General features: G+C 40.6%; 1 protein-coding gene across 14 annotated transcripts in view; it reads right to left on the reverse strand.

Moving 5' to 3' along the window:
- Positions 1 to 19,699, reverse strand: part of tenm2a (teneurin transmembrane protein 2a) — a 296,346-nt gene that overhangs the window by 191,396 nt on the left and 85,251 nt on the right. For 9 of the 14 annotated variants that reach the window (XM_054791378.1, XM_054791391.1, XM_054791390.1 and 6 more), the window contains exons 3-5: positions 7,768 to 7,812; positions 7,219 to 7,251; positions 5,793 to 6,086 (exon numbers count right to left, since the gene is read on the reverse strand). In XM_054791378.1, the coding sequence (XP_054647353.1) occupies positions 5,793 to 6,086; positions 7,219 to 7,251; positions 7,768 to 7,812 (372 nt within the window). The remainder of the gene's footprint in view (positions 1 to 5,792; positions 6,087 to 7,218; positions 7,252 to 7,767; positions 7,813 to 19,699) is intronic. The other 5 variants (XM_054791392.1, XM_054791387.1, XM_054791386.1 and 2 more) reach the window with 1 other exon arrangement.

Genomic DNA, 19,699 nt, shown 5'->3' on the forward strand with positions numbered 1-19,699 from the left:
ACAAAGGCCAAACGCAACATGAATGTGGAGGTTACTACCGCAGATACGGTATGTACCAGATTTGTCCTTCACAGAAGGTGTTGACTGTTCTCACCACTCACCTCAGTGATCCATTCGTGCCTTGCAGATCAGCAGATGCATCGCTGTAAATAACATAACACAAACGCTGGAAAGCGTAATGATAATGGGACGATGGAACATTTCTGTTTGTAGTCTGTCTTTGCCTGGAATTAATTTTAGTCAACTAAAATTTCATTAATACAAACAAAAACATAATGCCAAGAAAGCTAAGAACATCCAGCGTTTAATCTACCGCCAGTTGTCGAGCAAACACCACCCCGATGATGCACAAATACAAATAGCTATTTCCCTGATATCTGTTATTGGTTATTTTTGGGTATCGAGATCTGCAGCAGTGCACGCATGCGCACTCACTAACACGTAGACTCCCACCTTGATGGGAACCCTAGACCTTTACATTGACACCTGTCAGTCACTCACCTGACAGCAGCGTGCAGAGAGATGGTGAGACACGCAGCAAGAGATAAGAGAAGACAGACGAAAAAGCTTAGAAGGTGATGAAGAGGAGGAAAAGGAAGCGGATGGAAGAAGCGAGACTTTGGAAGCTTAGTTAAGACGCAGTGAGATGAGAGAGGTGCATCTTGGCGTTTTGGCACGTCACCATCTTTTTGATTTGTTAGCATGTGTTTATGATGTTTCTCTGTCTGTCTCAGTCAAGCTCTATTATTAGACTCTAACATCCTCCCCCTGTTGTTTTGACACTGTTGTTGCTCCTGTTTCACATTTTTATACACATGTGCAACATTTATACGCGCTCACATACCTGTAGCCAGAAAGAATACACACACAAACACACACAAACTCATATTGTTTAGGCCTGGGGGGAAGTGCAGTCGTACTTCTGGGTGCTTTGAGGTGCCATCAGTGTCACGTGTTATGTTTGGACCAAATGCAGGAGCAGAGGTGGGGTGTTTTTCATTCAAAATGACTAAGTAGCTTAGCAAGTGGCTTTATCAGACACACTCACACACACACACTTGGCACTTTTATCTGGCGTCCTCACTGCCTCTGATCTCTCCAGCACTCGAGCCAAAAGCTTCGAGCCACTGGACCTGTACACACTTCAACATACAAAACTTTTGAAGTTGAAAATTGTAAGCATATTTTTTCCCAATCAGATACAGAACATACATAAAACATAAAAACAGCACACGTTAAGGCAAACCAGACTTACCCGACTATGAGTAGCGTCAATGTTGTGAACTGTTGTTACGTGAAAGACAGCGGAACTTTAGAATTGTCCGGTACAGATGTGCGAGTCGTGAACGAGTTGTTTGAAACTCGCGAGGGCGGGACTCACTTGTCATCGTCACCATTAACTCTTCCACTTACTCACCCCTGCTACAGCTAGCTAAATTCAAACAACGTAACTTGTCTGTTAATTGTGCAACTGTTTCTCTAATAGCATTTGTATGAATGTATTAACCACGTGGATTAAGCAACAGATCTGGTCCTTGCTCAAATCAACTCTCCTTTCCCCTTCCTACCCGAGCTACATCACGGGTGCTCGACAAAGACTCAAGTTTCACTGACTCACGGCATTTCAGAAACACTCAAGTTTCACTGATTCACGTTACTCGATGAAGACTTTAGTTTCATTGACTCACAAATACTTGACATAGACTTGAGTTTCACTGACTCACGGGTACTTGACGAAAACTTTAGTTTCACTGACTCACAGGTACTTGACAAAAATTCTAGATTCACTGACTCATGGTTACTCAACAAAGACTTGAGTTTCACTGATTCCTGTTACTCGACAAAGACTTGAGTTTCACCGATTCATCAGTACGTCATGTAGACTTGAGTTTCACTGACTCATCGGTACATGCTAAAGACTTAAGTTTCACTGACTCACGGTACTTGACAAATAGTCAAGCTTCACTGACTCACTGGTACACAATAAAAACTTGAGTTTTACTGACTCACAGGTATTTGACGAAAACTCTAGATTAACTTACTCACAGTTTTCAACTAAGATTCGAGTTTCACTGATTCATGTTACTTGACGAAAAATTTAGTTTCACTGATTCACGAGTACTTCATGTAGACTTGAGTTTCACTAACACACTGGTACTCGACAAAAACTTGAGTTTCACTGACTCACGGTTACTCAACTAAGATTTGAGTTTCACTGATTCATGTTACTCGACGAAGACTCTAGTTTCACTGATTAACGAGTCCGTCATGTATACTTGAGTTTCACTGACTCATGGGTACTTGCTGAAGACCTGAGTTTCACTGAATCACGGTACTGGACAAAAACTCGAGTTTCACTGAATCACGGTACTGGACAAAAACTCGAGTTTCACTGACTCATGGTACTCGACATAGAGTTGAGCATATTTGACTCTTGGGTGTTACGCGAGCATCTACAGCTCGGCTGCCGAACTTGCTGCGTATGTGGAAGTTCCTGCACACGTGCGCTATGATGGGTGACTTTTTACATGTGCTTCGGTGTGATTAAGTGCCTCCCCGTTCCTTGAGTTGAATGGAAAAGTGGAATTGCGCACACTATTTATTACAATTTATGATGGTGAGGCTGTTTCTGTGAAGTTTTCTTTTCACAGCTTACCATTTTCGGTGTTGTTAGGCTGACCGACCAGGATGTGACGTAATGACGTCGTGTATTTGACGTAACACAGAGCTAGCGGATGGAGATGTCAGTTTATTTGCATAAAGTCTTCCTCGCTTCAATTTTAGTTACATTGTGTGTGGACTACACTGTTTACGTTACCTAAGTGTAATGTTTTGTCGGCGTTTAGTCTGAGTACATGTTTTTGATGCAGCATAATGCGCTTGATGCGCAATGAGATGTCACAATTGGAACTAGCAGGAGCTGAAACGTAAGTTCCACTGTTTTGTATTATTCCTTTCATTGTCTTTGTGACAAACCTTTGCATGACACAAAATGGTGACGCGCAAACGGGCTGAAATGGACATCATATCGTGTTTTATACACAACAGACACGAATAAAGTATTCAACACTATTTCCCCTCCTTATTCAATGTGTTTGCAGTATATTTTTATATGGCTATAGCGTCAAATCACTGAAGTCTGTGCGTTATGCCCCTCAAAGAATAGGCACTCTATCTGGTATTCCTTTCAGGAGAATCACCCATAAACAAAATTAACCTAAATGATTTGATAACTAGATATTTGAGTGGGAGTAGCAGATTGACAAAGCTCTCCTGTCGAGTAGTAGAACAAGCAAAAAGCAGCAAAATCAATAAGTTGCCACTTTTGTTTACTTCTAAAGTGCAAGAAAAGACATTTTATGACAACAATATAACGCAGTCACACATACTGCCAGCAGATGATAATCATAATTTACTGCCAGATTAAAATGTTAATTTTTAAAGCCTCAAAAGGCTTAGGCGGCGTCTGCCGCAGATATTGTGGGTTGCAAGATTAGCTTGGTAATTAACCACAAACCAATTATCAGCCATTGGGATGAGAGGTGCATCTCAGGTAAGGCGTTTCATGATGTGTTTAATGGGTGTCGAGTAGTTTGATCAGTTGACATACGTCTCGTATGACAGAGGTTTCAGCACATCTGTTCAGGCGGCTGATGAAAATGTAATTAATTAGGTCGCTGTTTGTTTCTTCCATCTATTTTTCATTAACCTCTGTTGAGACATCTGAGAACCCCACAATGAGGTTTGCGACTACTTCAGGATTAACAAGAAAATAGGATGTCTGCAATAAACAAAGTTGCTGGAGGAAGAAGATCCCTCTGGGAACCTTTCAAATTGATTCTACTGGGAACCAACACTCAAATACCAAAATGATAATTTTTGGTTTCTTCTCATCATCATCATATTATAGCCATTGTCAGCTCACTGAAGGGTGAAGGCTTCCCTAATCTGCCACCATCTTTTTTCATGTCATGAGCTACTTTTATCCATGTAATGCAGACACATTCGACAATCTTGTCCCGCCACGTGACTTTCTGTCGTCCCTGTCTCCTAATTTCTCTGTACTTCTTGAACCTATTCTTGGTTGCTATCTTGTGCGGAAAGGGTCCAAGATTAGATGAGCTTGTTTAAAGAGCAACAAGCAAATTTAGCCCAACATAATGTGATTTAGCTTATCTCATGTCAGATTTAACATTTAACCATAATGAGTCGAGTGTGACTGATGTAGTCATACAGCAGCTCAAGTTGTGATTGCAGAGGAAGCGCTGCCACGTTGGATAGGTGTTATAACATGTTACAGAATGTAACTCAACATTCTGATGCTGTAGTGGCAACCCGATGAAGTGCAAATTCACACCGTTATGCTTGTTGTTCTGCTTCAGCATTGGTACACCTGTGCAAGCTGGTAAGATCCAATGCAAGGGCAAATCTTGCCTCTCATATCATATAATATTGCAGTGCAGTTCTCCACCACTGTACACTACAAACCCAATCATCACCTTTGTTAGAATAATACCTCTATAATATAGCATTGTTATTTTTTGTGGGGAGGTAATAGTTTGATCCATAAGTATATCACTTTGAGAAACGGGAGTTAAGGGTCCTATTCATCCAGGTGATCCTTGGGTTATGAACGAGTTTCGTTCCCATGATGCGTTGACAAGTCAAAATTCAGTGTAAAGCTTCATTAATTTCTCTACTTGCAAGAAACCAACAAGATGTTGAACTCCAGAGAAGAAGCTCTAATAGCAGAAAGAGAATGTGCAAATAGCAGGAAGGGTTAATAAACGAGAATAAAGAAGGCACGAACAGTGTGGGAAAGGGAAATGCTGACCAGAAGACATTGCTTTGGGCATTATGATCACTTATTAACAGAGATGCACAAGGAAGATCCAAGAGGCGACAGAAATTACTTGAGCATTCCCCTCAACTTGCTTCAACAGATGGTGGAAAAGTTAACCCAATCATGTGAATGAGACACACGTAGACATGCTTTAATATACACCACCCGCATTGTTTGGATATAGGTTGAGGCGTGTTGTATTTACGACTTCTTCACAGAAATTTTGCGTGGCACAAACATTTCAAAAGTTTCTTTGCACACTGTCACGCAGCCCCGCACAGTTTATACATACTTAACACTTGTTATCGAGTTATCGAGTTTACTCATTGGCACGCCATTGGCACGCAAATGTACCACTGCAGGGATGAAATGCATGCAAGTGTAAACAAGGCTGAAGTCGGAACTCTTAGCTAAATTCAAGACTGTACACAGAACACATGAAGGACACTAAATACCAGAATTAAATGAAAAAAATAACACACAGAAAACACTATGCTGCTTAGTTATTACTCTCACTTTCATAGTAGCAGATCCTCATGTTCAAAGATGCTCTAACGACCTGGCAGTTATGTGTAGTGTTAAAGAGTGAGAGAGTCTGACGTTGATAGACCAAAATTAATTTTCTAATTAATTTGAGCGAGCGTGTTCGTAAACACGGAATGCCATAACAACAAATGCCGTAAACCAAGGACCACCTGTGTCTGCTTGCTGAGCACTATCAAGGTGCTTTTGAGCAAAATCAGAACTGATCTGAATCTTTGTTGAATTGAATGTTATTAGTTTGTGCAGGTTCACAGACTGAAGTGTCTATTTAATGTAGTCTACTTGAATGTTTATTAATTGGTTTGGCATTATTACGCCCAGTTTATTTTATATCTAGGTCTTTTGTTCTCAGGTCAGTTGCACATATGATAATATGTTATCATGACCCACAATGCAGGTTTCCTACCTGATTCATCGTCAGACTTATTGTCATTCTCAGAATCGGTGAGCGTCAGGGCCGAGTTCTCATGACTGGACACTCCTGAGCTGCGGCGGGACTTAACTCTTCCTCCTCCGGCCCAAAGTTGGATGGCTCTGTCAGGTGACAGTGGGCCGTCTGGGTCAGAGTCTGCATCGGAGCCAGCACTGAGGGAGTAGCCCCTCTGGAGGAGCCCCAGTTCCGGGCAGTAGGGGACAGGGGCAGGATGCGGAACGGGCGTTTGCTCGCACACTCCCAGCTCGGCCAGGGTAAATGTCCCCCCTGTAAGGGAGGCACAGCAGTTACACAGGTGGAGTGAAGGGCTGTGGCTGGCAAATGGAGCCATTCACACAAGTGACTGCACAAACAAACACACTCACCTAGCAAACAAATCTACAATCACACGCAGAGAGGCAAACTAATTATAAAACAACGGAGGAGGTTGAAAATTGCTTTTTCTTGATGCACACAGGAGGGGAGAGATGACACAGAATGAATCAGTGACAAACTACAAAGTAGCTGCTGGAAGGAATATGTGGTGGCCTACAGGCTTGTTAAGGACATCATAGAATGCCTCGGTCCCTGACTTTATGCTCCGCTTTTGCACTCATAAGATGTTGATGTGGGATGAAAGTGCTGCTCACATGCAGTCTCTACATAGTAATGGAACTGTAATACTGCCTCCGGGTCAGAACATCTCACCTATAGTCACCTCTGCATGCTGGAACCCGAGGCTAACTGAATAAAGTGCTGCAGCACCAGCCAGGTTGCCTAACACTGTCCCTACCTCAACTCCTTTCAAGACAAACTGACTTGTCTCACCCAAAATAAATAGATAAAATTATCCAAATTAAAGCACATCAAAAGAGATCAATAGCAACGTACCACTGCCCAATTAAATCCAAGCTGAGGAAAAAGCAATTACGGGAAAAGGCATGCTCAACCAATTCATTCTTTATACTAATTAAAAGAGTATTGTGGATGCAATTTCTCACCATCAGCTGTTGGGGTAGAGAGATAAGGAAAAAAACACAGAATTGATTCACTTCATTAGCAGTTTGTGAGGATGGGAAAGAGATGGGGAGGAGACCGGCGACAAGAAGCTGTCATGGTGGCGGCATACTGTATGAATAAGCGCACTGAGAATCACACAGCTGTGTGACTCGGTCAACTGTGACTCATCAGGAGCAATCAGACGAAGAGGAATTAAAGTGATGGAACTCATCTGCTGGATCTTCTCGTCTGCTCTTTAAAAGATCGCAACAAAAACTTGTAGCGTGCACTAGAAGACACAAGGGGCTTCTAAGACGACAAACAAGACTACACAACCACAAATGACTCCACATCTAGCTGGAGCCAAGTGCCTACAGCAACTGTAGTGTACCAAACACTGCAATACATCATTGAATATTACCAGTCGGCTTCTTCTTTGGTTGTCTCCCTCCCACTTTAAAAAAAGACAAAAGAAAGTGTTACTCTCCTATATAGAGAAAGCTCTAGACAGTTTCTACGAAAGTGTTATTCTACATACAGACGCTTTATATCAGAGGTCTCAAACTCGAGGCCCGGACCATATTTTGTGTCCCCCTACGTGACATCAAAATCTATGTGGGGGGTCCACTCGACAGAACAGTACCTACAATCACAGTGCGAACACAAACATGAAACAGGTAAGTAAACATGCATAGGGCAACTACTAGGGGAGTAATAAACAACAATGATGTTAATTCTAAACACTTTAGCTATGTTTTACAAAACAAGTGCCACAAGGCATGCTGGGAATTCCTTCTCAGCGAGGAAACACTGCCAACAAGGACTAGGCAAGAGAAGCCGATGTTCTGAAGAACCGTTATTGGATCAGTTGTACTTGTTGGTGGAATACTTGATGTGGCCCACCTCCAGCAGCCCCCTGGTACATTGAGTTTGAGACCCCCGCTTTATGACGTTGTTGTTACATCCATACCTGAGATGAAGTATCGGAGGAGGACAGGAGAAAATTCCAGAAGTCCTGAGAGAGCAAACAAATTGATTCTTAGCACCATCCATGCTTGTTCTAACTAGAAAAAGATCTATCCTACAAATAGAATTATCTTTTTTCCAAAAACCCAGCTACAATGACAATAGCCACAAACAAATTGAATATCAATTTAATTTCACACTGTGAGTAAAGAGTCCACCTTTCTACTATCACATCCCACAGGCTGTCAATCCACACAATTAACATCCCGTAACTAGCAATTACACATGAAATGCCCATGTTTCCCCATAAGTGCTGGGCCTGTGCTATAGCAATCTACATGATCTCAAAGAAAGATGGATTGACGCGAGAGGCTGAAGCAGACATGAAAATCTATCTCAGTTAGTCCATAACTAGAAACCCAATAACATGTTTGTTACTTGATATTATGACAGATGTGGGGGGCCAATATGGTGCTGCATTCTAATTAGATCAATGTCTGTCTCATGCATGCCATATTGTAATGTACTACTGTGTTTTGAGCTTGTTTCGGCTTGCCTTCCTATGCAGCAAAATCAGGTAGTCTCAATACATTATATTCTATTTTTTCAATTAAATTATATTCATTTACTCCCAACAGTCCGTTTATTCATTTAGTAGCGTGTCTCTTGGCTGCACTGTTTCCAGTGCATGTATGTTCGATTTTTTTTTTTTTTTGTCCAATCAGATTTTAGCAGTGATGTGGTGGTCAGGGCCAGCAAAGTCCTCTCTGCTGGCCTAAACACTATCAGAAACACTGACCTACATTTACAACTTAAATGATAGTTTTCCATCAAATTGTATGAATTTTTTTCTCAACATCTTCATTTCATAGTGCGTCTTTGCTTCACTGCTTCTGCTTCCAGTAGTGTAGGTGTTTGTAAGATTTTTTTTGTCCAATCAGATTTCAGCTTCTATATGTTGCCATGTCAACGTAATATGCCCAGGGCCTTCAGAATCAGGAGTGCTGGCCCATGTCACATACAAACTAGCAACATTAGCAATGTGGCTGTTTTTTTTTTAACCAATCAGATTTCAGATTCACGTCACAGCGCCAGCGAGCATGTCAACAGCAATGTCAGCATTTTTGGTTGATAAGAGCAAAACAAAACAATATTTGACAAACAGAAAGGGACAGTGATGCACACCAAATGTTGCTTGCCAGCTGCCAATCAACAACAGAAGAAGAAAAGCCTGTAGCGCTTGGTACACAATAAAGCCCACAATGGCAGACGGACGACAAAAAATGTATTGGTGTCGAACATTCTTCAAAATCTATTTTCAAGGTGGATTTTTCTGAAAAAGCTACACATCATAAGGAAAGGTAGACCAACTCTGAAGCTAGCTAGCTTGTCACAGCCGGGAGAGGGTTTGTTCACCACTTCCAGACCAGTGCTTACGAACGGTACAACTGGCTTACAGCCTCTAAGGAGCAAACTTCTTGGGCGCACACTCCTTAGTTTTTGAATTTTTCATTTTATTAGATAAATATTGATTCTGAACCGCTCCAAATGATATTGTAGTGCAGAGGTTTGGAGTTTACAGAGACAATATATTCGAAGATAAAGGGTTAACTGTGTTTCTTGCTTTAGTAATAATGGTATTCATCCCCAATTCTGTAATGCCTAATGGTTTGTATAATTGCGGCGTGATAGTGGTGATATTAAGAGGTGGATTAGGTCACTTGAGTCCCCACTAAAGGCCTACGTATGAAATTCACTGCCCGCCAGTGGTATATTATATGCTGTGGGTAATACATACAGTATGATCCATGTTTTTGGATTCATTGTGTTTGTGCTGGTTTATTTTTAAGATGTGCAATTACCACGAGTGTGCCAGTTACTTATTCAACTACAGAGGCAGAATGTAATAATTCCACGTATGTTTCCATTCATAGAAGTCAAATGAGAAAAAGTATCAATTAAAAATATACAAATTGTGAAATCAATATAATTCTACTACCTCAGACATTTGTTTTCTTCCGCTTGACGAAAGGAACAATAGTCATTGTGTGAACTGAAGCCTAATGGGGGATGTATTTTGTTCATTTGGGGTAGTCATGCTCCACTTGTTATGTCTTAAAAATAAGTTGCACAGGGCGACAGAATGCATCTTGGTGATGCTATGCGGTCATTTGCAGTCATCCATTAAACTAAATGTACTTCCCCTGATAAAGGTCATTATGAAGGTGTGTGTTAGCAAATGTGTATAATTTGCTGTGTCAGTGTGTGTGTACAAGTGTGTTTGTTTGTGAGTAGTAGCTTGGTGGGATGGTATGGCCTACCATTAAAAATAATTTGTACTTGTTAGCAGTTTGACAGACAAAGTATAGAGGGCAGCAGCTTTATGCTGGTTGATATCGTGTCACCCAGCATTGTGCAAATCTTGAATGAATGTAAAGCAGGCTGCACCTGTGAGCTTCAATCATTGCAATTATATTCCCTTTTCGCCCCAGAACCAACAGTTTACAGTGCAGGTCTCCCTCGGACAAGTCATTTTGAGCTTCGGAGGTAGCGCTGTTTCAAAGCCCATTCTGATTTGGCCTGATTTGCTAAAATAGAGAACTGATTTGCACCTGGGTGGGGAATTCAAATCAGGAACCAAATGGAGCTGGCTGATAAAAGGTTCTTTAACAGCTCTTCTGCATAGCTGAAATTAGGCTTTTTAATGGTTGAAACCATTTTTCGAAAATGCCAGGTTTTGACACTATCAAAGTGCTGTTTTATTTTCCATGTACATTTTCAACAAATTGAAAACGAACCACAAGTTTTAAGAATTTACAAAAATCACATTATTCTTTTGTCACTGTCTTTTGTCAAACTGACGTCCCGTCTGGGGACAGGAGCAGGATGCGGAAGGCGGAGCAATGGAACTGCACACATCACGAAACAATTACATTGGTATTTGCGTGCATTCACGTTCCACGGCTGCTCTCAATTCAGCGACCGTTGTGGATCTGATGTAGATGATAAGACGTGCTCCATTTGCATGCTAACTGGAAAACATCTGCAAACCGAGGCAACGTTTTGGTGTAAATTTCCAATGTTAACCGAAAATCACGCTGACCGGCACGTATCTTAAAGGGATAGTTTGGATTTTTTGACATGCGTTTGTATGACATCCCCATCGGCGATGTAGTGTATCAACAGTGACTTACCCCCTACTTTGTTCCGTGAGCAGAGTTCTGGTTGGATTTCGGCGGGGAGGAACGCAGTTCCAGTTAGTTGCTGTAAAGAGTTTGGCTTTTCAAAAGAATATACGCTCAAAAGAGCAATACATTTGCATCACAAAACCGTTGCTAATAAAGTAGTCAGACCGCTCAGTCAGTCTTGTCTGTCCTTTGTTGTGTGGGTGTTCCACTGTGTTTTTACGCGCGGATGGAGACTGCTGCGACGGTCTTCCTCCCCTGTGGAACACATACACAAAAATGAACAAGCGAGAGCGCGTAGTGATACGAAAGGTGAAGAAATAAGGTCTGACTTTTTTGTTAGCATATTCTTTTGAGAAGCCAAACTCTTTACTTCAGTGATGCCAGCAACTAACCGGAAATATGTTCCTCCTCACCGAAATCCGACCAGAACTCCGTTCACAGAACAAAGTGGGGGGGGTAAGTCACCATTGATGGACTACACTGGTGATGGGGATGCCATACAACTTCATATCAAAAAATCTGAACCATCCTTTTAACCGATGTTCCCATGTACATGAATCAGTGCAGAAGACAACTTTGACCCAACAGTGGCACATACACTGATCAAATTACAATACTTTCTCCCACACTGCATCCTCCGTCGGTACAGTTGGTACAAAAATCAAAGTTCCTTAAAAGGCCTAGGAAATTGGTGATAAAGACACATTTTGTAAGATTCGACACCGCTAAAAATAATGGTAAAAAAAACTAAACAATGAATTTAATTGTTTTTGCATTTGTCCTAATAAACTTAATATTGATGTTGAAGGCACACATCTCCACTGTTGAAAGTCTACTTTCACATCAACATAGTTTACCATTTTGTCAAAGTCCAATGCAACAAGCAAGCTTAGCTTGTCAGTTTTTTTTTTCTTCGAAACACAGACTGTACTCTCAACAGCAGTGCATGAAATCAGCCAATTTGGGTCTTTATCATTGCTGGGAGTAATGTTAATGATGGGCCTCTGAAATGTGTGTGGACGTGCACAGTATGAGCTCACGCCTACTGTGATGCATTATTTATGCATGGAGTTGCCATTTGCAGTTTTGTGGCTAAATTACGTAATTCAAATGTCATATGCTTTTGAGCCAAGTGCCACTTCAATGCAAACTTGCCTCAAACACCATGTAATTCTTTAAGTGAAGATAGGCGGACTGTTTCTGTTCTGACCCCCTCGCTTACATGTTGAAAATTGTACATTTACTCTCTTGGTGGTTCCAGCCACAAACACACACACGCACACACACACAAATCTTATGATCACTATTCAGCCTCCATCAGACAGTTGCCTATCTCAAGCCAATGTTTATGTAAATTGCACCTTCTAAAGTGCCCCCCTCTTTGTTCCCGTCGTAATAGAATTAGAAAAAAAAAAGAAATTGATTATGTAAACATATGCAAAAAGGGGCTCCAGATACAATTGCTGGAGTATGAGATGGAGAAAATTCATGAATTTTCATTGATGTGGTCATTGAATTCACTTTGGGTCCTGGTATGAAAATAGAGCAAGCTGAGTTCAGGTTATACTATTTTGTGTGCTGTAAGGAGGAGACAATGTATTTTTTCTTACCTTGATTGGGAAAAATATGCTGCACAATAGAACATGAGGTGAGCCTATGGTGGAAGGGGATCATGAAATGCTGCAGTGAAATCCCTAGTTATTGGCAAGCCGAGTGAAGAGACGAGACAGACTACAGGGCCAAAGTTTGTGATGGACGGCACAGTGTTTAATGAAAGCACCAAACCACGGAGGAGTAGAGTGAGAGAATAATTTAGCTTTGACTGGAATACCTATTTTACTCTCAGGACACCAGGTCATTTTTATCCATGAGAAAGAATAGATTTTGTGGGAATGCTGTTCAATTATGATCATACAGAACACACACAGTAAACATAAAAACGCAATTATTTCCATACTTCAATGGTTGGAGGGTTCTCCACTTACCACTAAGACAATAATGCTGCATTTTAATTGGTGCGGTATTGAACAGCCCTGCATCACACTTCGAAATGTTTCTAATACTTTCCCTTTCCTGTGCCTCAAAAACAGCACTCATACACTTTTCCACTATAGACGCCTTGAATGGTTTGGGGCGATGGTTTGCACTTGTGGAGGGGAACGAAGCTCTCTTGTATGTGTCACGTTGTGTTATGTGTTGTCCTGGTTTTTATTTTGTGACTCGCCTTTGCTTGTGTTGCCTCACCGTAGATTGTCAAGTTATATCGTGAGCGGTCCCACAGGACGACCATGGTTCTCATCACCATCGGCCACCCTTCTTATTCTGTGATTTGTTGTTCTTGGTCTATACGTGATCCTAGATCTCCTTCACCTACAGCTCCTGTTCTTTGGAATCCGTGATGTATTTTGTTTTACTGTGTATCATCCTTTTTCTGCAGATGCGTCTTCGAGGACGCGTTCCACCGGCTATTTTTTCCCCTTTGGCCATTTTGCCCACCAGTTTATGTCCAGTGTTTTTTCCCGGCTAGTTCAGATTGTTTTTCCCCTACTGTCTGTGTTTTTTTTGTTGTTCCACTTCCACTGTCTCTGTAAGTGCATCCTGGGATCCTAACTACAGTCGTGCTCTACAAACATTCGGTTCCAACACATGACACACGGTGACCGTAGCCGCTCAAAAGACTCACTGGGAATCAGAAGACAAAGTCTGATATAAGCAAGCTTGTCATGATAATCAATAAAATCGATTAATTGAACAATAAAAAAACCAAACTACTCTGATCATTTTCAGCGGCCTCAATAAATTGACATGTGCATGCATTCATGTTTCAAGATTCCTCGTCTCTCTTTTAGGCTGGATGACAAGAGGGTTCACTCTGCAGCTGTCTGTGCACGTTGGTGCTACAGCGGAATGAATGGAGAGAGTGAACCCTCCTGTCGTCTCCTCCTTTCTTTGTCCCTGTATGTGGAGGAGCGGCTACCTTGGCTAGCAGCAAATTAGCCTTGTGAGCCAGCATACAGTACGTTAACATGAATGACGGCACAAAAGTGATAGTGTCAAAGGTGAATGCCACATCCCCAGTGTGGGAATATTTCGGGAGTATTTCATGAACACCGATGAACTGAGGTGACGCATTTGTTCGAAAGTAGTGACGAGGAAGCAGGGGAATACGACCAACTACGCACCAAAAACGGAGGTTGAAAGGAGCCTTAGTCCCGACAGTCAGTCAGTGTTGCTGGCTACATTGCAAAAGATTTCGGGAAATGTTAAAAATGTTTGACAGACAGTACAAATTGCCTGGGAGAATGTGCATGTACAACATGTCTCTGTAACTGTGTAACCGAGTAAAAGGAGACGTGTTGAAGGACATCAGAAAAAATTCATTTTACTCTGCCACCACAGATATGTGGGCCAGCTCAAATAGGACCCCCCACATTAGTTTAACAATACGCTACATAACTGTGTGTGTTTTTTATTGGAGGTTTTTTTTTTCCATTGCAGTTCATTTTATTTTCATTGATTTTTCTTTGTCTTTTTTTGTGTTTTTAATTGTATTGTTGTTTAATTTATTTAAAAGCTGCTGACATCCCAATTACAATGTTGAATACTCTTCAGAAATGAAAGTTTATTGCTTTTGATACGATGTTCTCTCATTATTATTCCATACCATCAATGAAAAACGGTCTCAAAAATCTTATATCGATTGTCAACAATAATTTGTAGGACAATTATCGACCAGCTCCATGTGTTATTGTGACAGGCCTCGATGTAAGTTAATTCTCATTTCAGCTTGACTGAATGTTGTAATACTTTGAGTAGTTTTGCTTTTGTTATAGTTTACTGTCATCAGCTTGATATGAGGAATACAGCTGTCAGAAGAAGCTCCTTGTACGCCATCTGCCAAACAACAACGCCACGGTAAATAGTGACTAGTAGATGACTGCAGCGTTTAGCATCTTGACAGCTAGTTAGATGTGTTTCCCTCCTGAGCTGCATGGAGATGATTAAAATAAAGCTGCTAAAATAAAGTGACGACTGAACTTGCCATGTGACCAGAAAGCCAACTGTAAATACATGCTAATTTAAATGCTTATTTGTACTCCCTAAAACAACTGTCTGTTTGTTAAGTTTACATTGTGATCATGTGCAGGTAATAGCTCGCCGTGCTGCCACTAATTGGACCAAATCAGGACATACAGGTTTAAACAATTGTTTTACCGTAGCTATAACTCATTTGCAATTACTTGAACATTTTGTTGGCACCTCCGACTGCGGAGCTGCCATGTGCAGATAGTTTTGTATGAATATATTGGCTGTTCTTCATCATGGTTCTGCAGACTCATCAATATGAATGGCATTATCTGGCAGTAGGACTGGGGAATATACCTCTATATCAACTTAATTAGGGCCTTTAGATAACTCATAATGCAATGATATGATTTACAGGATCCATTGTGACTCCCAGACGTGCTCTTGAGTCAACTTATAACACCTTATCCAGTTTCACATAGGTTAGGTTTTATGTTCAAGGGTGTCTAAACAGACTGTTAAATTATCTTATCTGAGACATCATCATTATGTTCAGACATTATTCACAGTATTCTGTGGCACTAAGAGCAAAACAGATTACTTCGGCCGACTGGGTTTTATCTAGACATCTGAAAAGGATACATTTTAGCTCAATGTCCAATCCAAAATCACATCGGTGGTATCTTATTAACACCACGATTTAACAACGTCCCCCTGATGATCCGTCATGGTCAAACACTTCCCACGCCTCTCAGATGACATCTGTTCTTTTTCTACCCACAGGAGCTCTTCTACCTACTAACAAGAGGCCTAATATAGTAGCGACAAATGTCACCCGTCCTTGCCCAATCTGCCCTTGCCCAGAGAAAAGACATTGGTTCAGAAAAGAACATGACAGGACATGACACAATAATATGCACTCAGGAGGACATCTTGTTACCAGTGGAGCAGTGGGGATGTGACGTTTGCGAACGAGTCGAGTCTTTTGAACGGGTCATTCAAGTGAACAATGACAACCGACTCCCGGTTGCATGTTTGTGTATGTGTGTGTGTATGTATTTTTTTATGTGCGGGGGGTTTAATGTGAGCGCTCTCCGGCAGGACTGAAGACTTTTTTTGCAAAAGGAGATAAAATAGAGGGTGCAGACCAGCAGACTGGACTGGAGCCATGTTTACTGCTGTGTCAGGGATATTAGCGGCTGAAAAAAAAACACATCAGTCAAAGGAAACATAGCAGCATTTGCTTTCACTTTTCTGGTTCTTTCTCCTGAGTATAGTAGTTCAGGTAATATACACAACGCCATTTTGCTTTCACATTTTTACAATGTCCTAATTTTTATATATTTTTATATACATATATATATATATATATATATATATATATATATATATATATATATATATATATTTTATGACTATTTATTATGTGTAATTTTCTATATTGCCAAATAATTTCTGTGGAGAATTTTATAGTTAAGTGGTTTTGCATGGAAGTTGTCAGTAGCCTGTGATGTTTTTATCGTGACACAAAATTTTTGCTCGAGGGAAATTCAAAATAGTGATCTCACTGTCAACGCATGGGGATATGGCACCACTTTATTGAATCTTTCAAGTATTCCGTATCTGTAATGTAAGTGTATTTAATAGTCATATTTGTTATATGATCACGGGAGGACATTTACATGAACTTTGCTTCTGCCCTGTTATTTTCAACTAGTGTTCTTTTTATTTTGCATTTTTGTAAGTGTTTGTTTCATTTGGTTGAAAAAAACTATTAAAACAAATCGATGTGCATTGTAAAATGTTCTAAATTGCAAATGACATGTTCTTTGGCATTTGTAGTTCAGATGTTTGTCCACGTACACACTCCTCCACTTTTGTTATTCCTTCGGGCAAGAGGCGGGGTACACCCTGGACTGGTCGCCAGTGAAATGAAAATTCCGTGGTTGTAATTGTTTCATTTTTGAGATATACAGATGACAAAGTTTGGTCTTTTTTTGATTGATGATTTATTTTAGGCAAAGAAGGACACAAAAACCTGACAGGAATATCATGGTTTTATTGAGTGGGCTTTGATATTAACTGTAACGATTTGCAGTGGAAGTCATTATTGATGTGCTATTTGCAAAATGCACACAATTTTTGCTACACAGCTAATGTTCACGGACTACAGGCACTTTGGAAATCCAAAAACGATCGTTACCTTTTTTGTCCTCTGCTATCACGCACGGGAATTGGCATGGGAAGTGCCTTGAACGCCTTCTGTTGTGTTTCTAACACAAATCAGCTGCAAAGCAAGAAGCTCAGCTTTATAGGTATGGGGCCAAATGAATCCACGTGAATAAAACATGAATAAGTCAATTATGTATTGATATTTAAAAATCATGTGGTGTCCAATCAGCTCTATTATCACTGGCGTGCATGTTTTTTGAGTAAAGGTTTTATTTGCCACTATTTTTCATGAACTTAACATTGTACGGTTATCATTTTTACGTGTTTTTTATGATGTGGTTGTGATTGAACACCACAAAAAAGTTTCGAGTGCACCTCAACTTTAAATTTTGACTCCCATGTCAGGTTTTCAGTCCGCAGGTTCGTAGAACATGCCATAATTTTGTAGAAAAGCGATAATATGTTGCAGAACTGTTTAATGTCCCCTAACTAATCTGAACATACGGGTTACCTGTCCCCACCAACTGGGAACGGCGTTGGTTATGCTTGGCTTACAAACTCCTGTTTTGAGCATTTCCGCCCAAAATAAATTGGTTGGCACTGTGAAGATGTAGCTCACAGTGAAATGTGACACATGGCAACATCACCAGAACAACAAATCATTGGTAAAGGTATCACTTTTGACTGTGGCAAGGGCATAACAAGTATGAAAAGTGACTTACACATTAAGAATGCGACACATATCCAAACACAAACACATCCACATACACACACAGTTAAATTCTGTGGCAGGGGAACAAGTTTAATTACAGCCTCGGAGACAAGTGACTCAGTCGAGGGTGGGGGAAAAAAAAAACACTTGATAACAGTGACATTTACAATCTGCCTCATTTATCAAAAGCTGCCAAAGCAGAGTCAAAGAGGGTCATTACGCAGTAAACATAGATTAACTCAACTATCATACAATCACATCGTCTGTTAGCAATGTATTTTTATTCGACCAAAATCACACGCACGATGCCGGTTGTCATGTTTGTTATTCAGTATTTGCAAATGTGTGTGCTTGTTGGGGAATGGCATTAGTGCTGTGTAACAGGCATCACCTGCCATGAATGGTACAGTACGGCAAAGAGAGAATAGCTGATTGTTTTCCACGGAATTATTTTGTTGTTTGTTAAACCAAAATTGTGACAAAGCCACATTCTTGACTGCTTCTTGACTTCTTGATTTTTAAAGACAAGAATTGGGTGCACAAGTTTGAATTTATTGTGCATTTTTTTGTTAGATATTATTACACCTATTGATTCAGTGCATTTTAAGTCTAATGGTTTCTCACAGTAGGCCTTCTTGACACACACTCACACAGCACAATCGGAGTCGCGCAACAATTACATTCGACTGAAGGAAAAATACTGGGAGACACACAGTAGACGCATGTTTCTCACTCACACCAGCTTACTGTAACTCTCACAAACTTAACTTTTATTTTCAGAGATCTTTCTCTTTGATGCTAGAGTTTAGCGCTGGACCCAATTTATTGCTCATATTTGTTAATACAGTTTGAAAACCTTTTCAATTGTGTGATCATTGACTACGGTCCTAAGAACCAGCAAGAACACTAAAGAGAACCAATAGCCTTTATGTTCACTTAATTTACACAGGGTCATGAACCACTTGAACAGAGGTGATGGTCCAGCAGGCCCTCGGTCGGGTCCAACATTAGCAACCTCTCACCTAAGAAATGTTTTCCTGGATGCATCAACAAAAGTTACCACAGACACACCCCAATATCTTGTAAAAAGTCTTATGGAAATGGGGGAAGCTGTTCGAGCTCTTAGTATGTTTTCCTTTATTTTCACTTCTTTTAGGTGCAGTGACCATGTGGCCATACACTTGTATCTACGTATATAATGTGTTTATGTAGGGCAATTATTCATGCATATTGTGGCGATGTTGAGTCACACAGGAAATGGTCAGAGGCACATCACGGACCTTATCCAAATTTCTCAAGCGCGCTCATTGAGGTCCGAAGGCCAGCTCCAATTAGTGGTGCTTAAGAGGAGACTTAAAATCAAGAGAGACCAGGCCTTTTCTGTGGTCGGCCCAAGCTGTGGAACCCCCTTCCCCTTCAAGTCCAAATGGCCCCCACAGATGAGTGCTTTAAATCTCATTCTCTGGCTCACTCGGCGTCAGTCATCTGGTCCTCTGTGTCTTTTCTTTTACTGATTTGTTTTTACTTATGAGTGTTTTTGTTTATTTTAATATTTACTATATTTACTATATTTATTTAATATTTTACTAGTTTATTAATTTGAACTTTTTATTTTTATTATTTATTTATTTATTTTTTTTTACCACTTATCCAATTTAGTCACAGTTGAGCTGGAGCCTATGCCAGCTGACGTTGGATGAAAGATGAGTTGCTTGGGAAACATCTGGTTACCATAATTGTCCAAAAGTGTGGAATGAGCTATTTGGGCTTTCACCTCAGTTGCCCAATAATACATTTGAATCAAGCATTATTTATTGTGCATCTTGGCACTTGTGACA

Source organism: Dunckerocampus dactyliophorus, chromosome 11 (genome assembly GCF_027744805.1).
Source record: "Dunckerocampus dactyliophorus isolate RoL2022-P2 chromosome 11, RoL_Ddac_1.1, whole genome shotgun sequence".
Lineage (NCBI taxonomy): Eukaryota > Metazoa > Chordata > Actinopteri > Syngnathiformes > Syngnathidae > Dunckerocampus > Dunckerocampus dactyliophorus.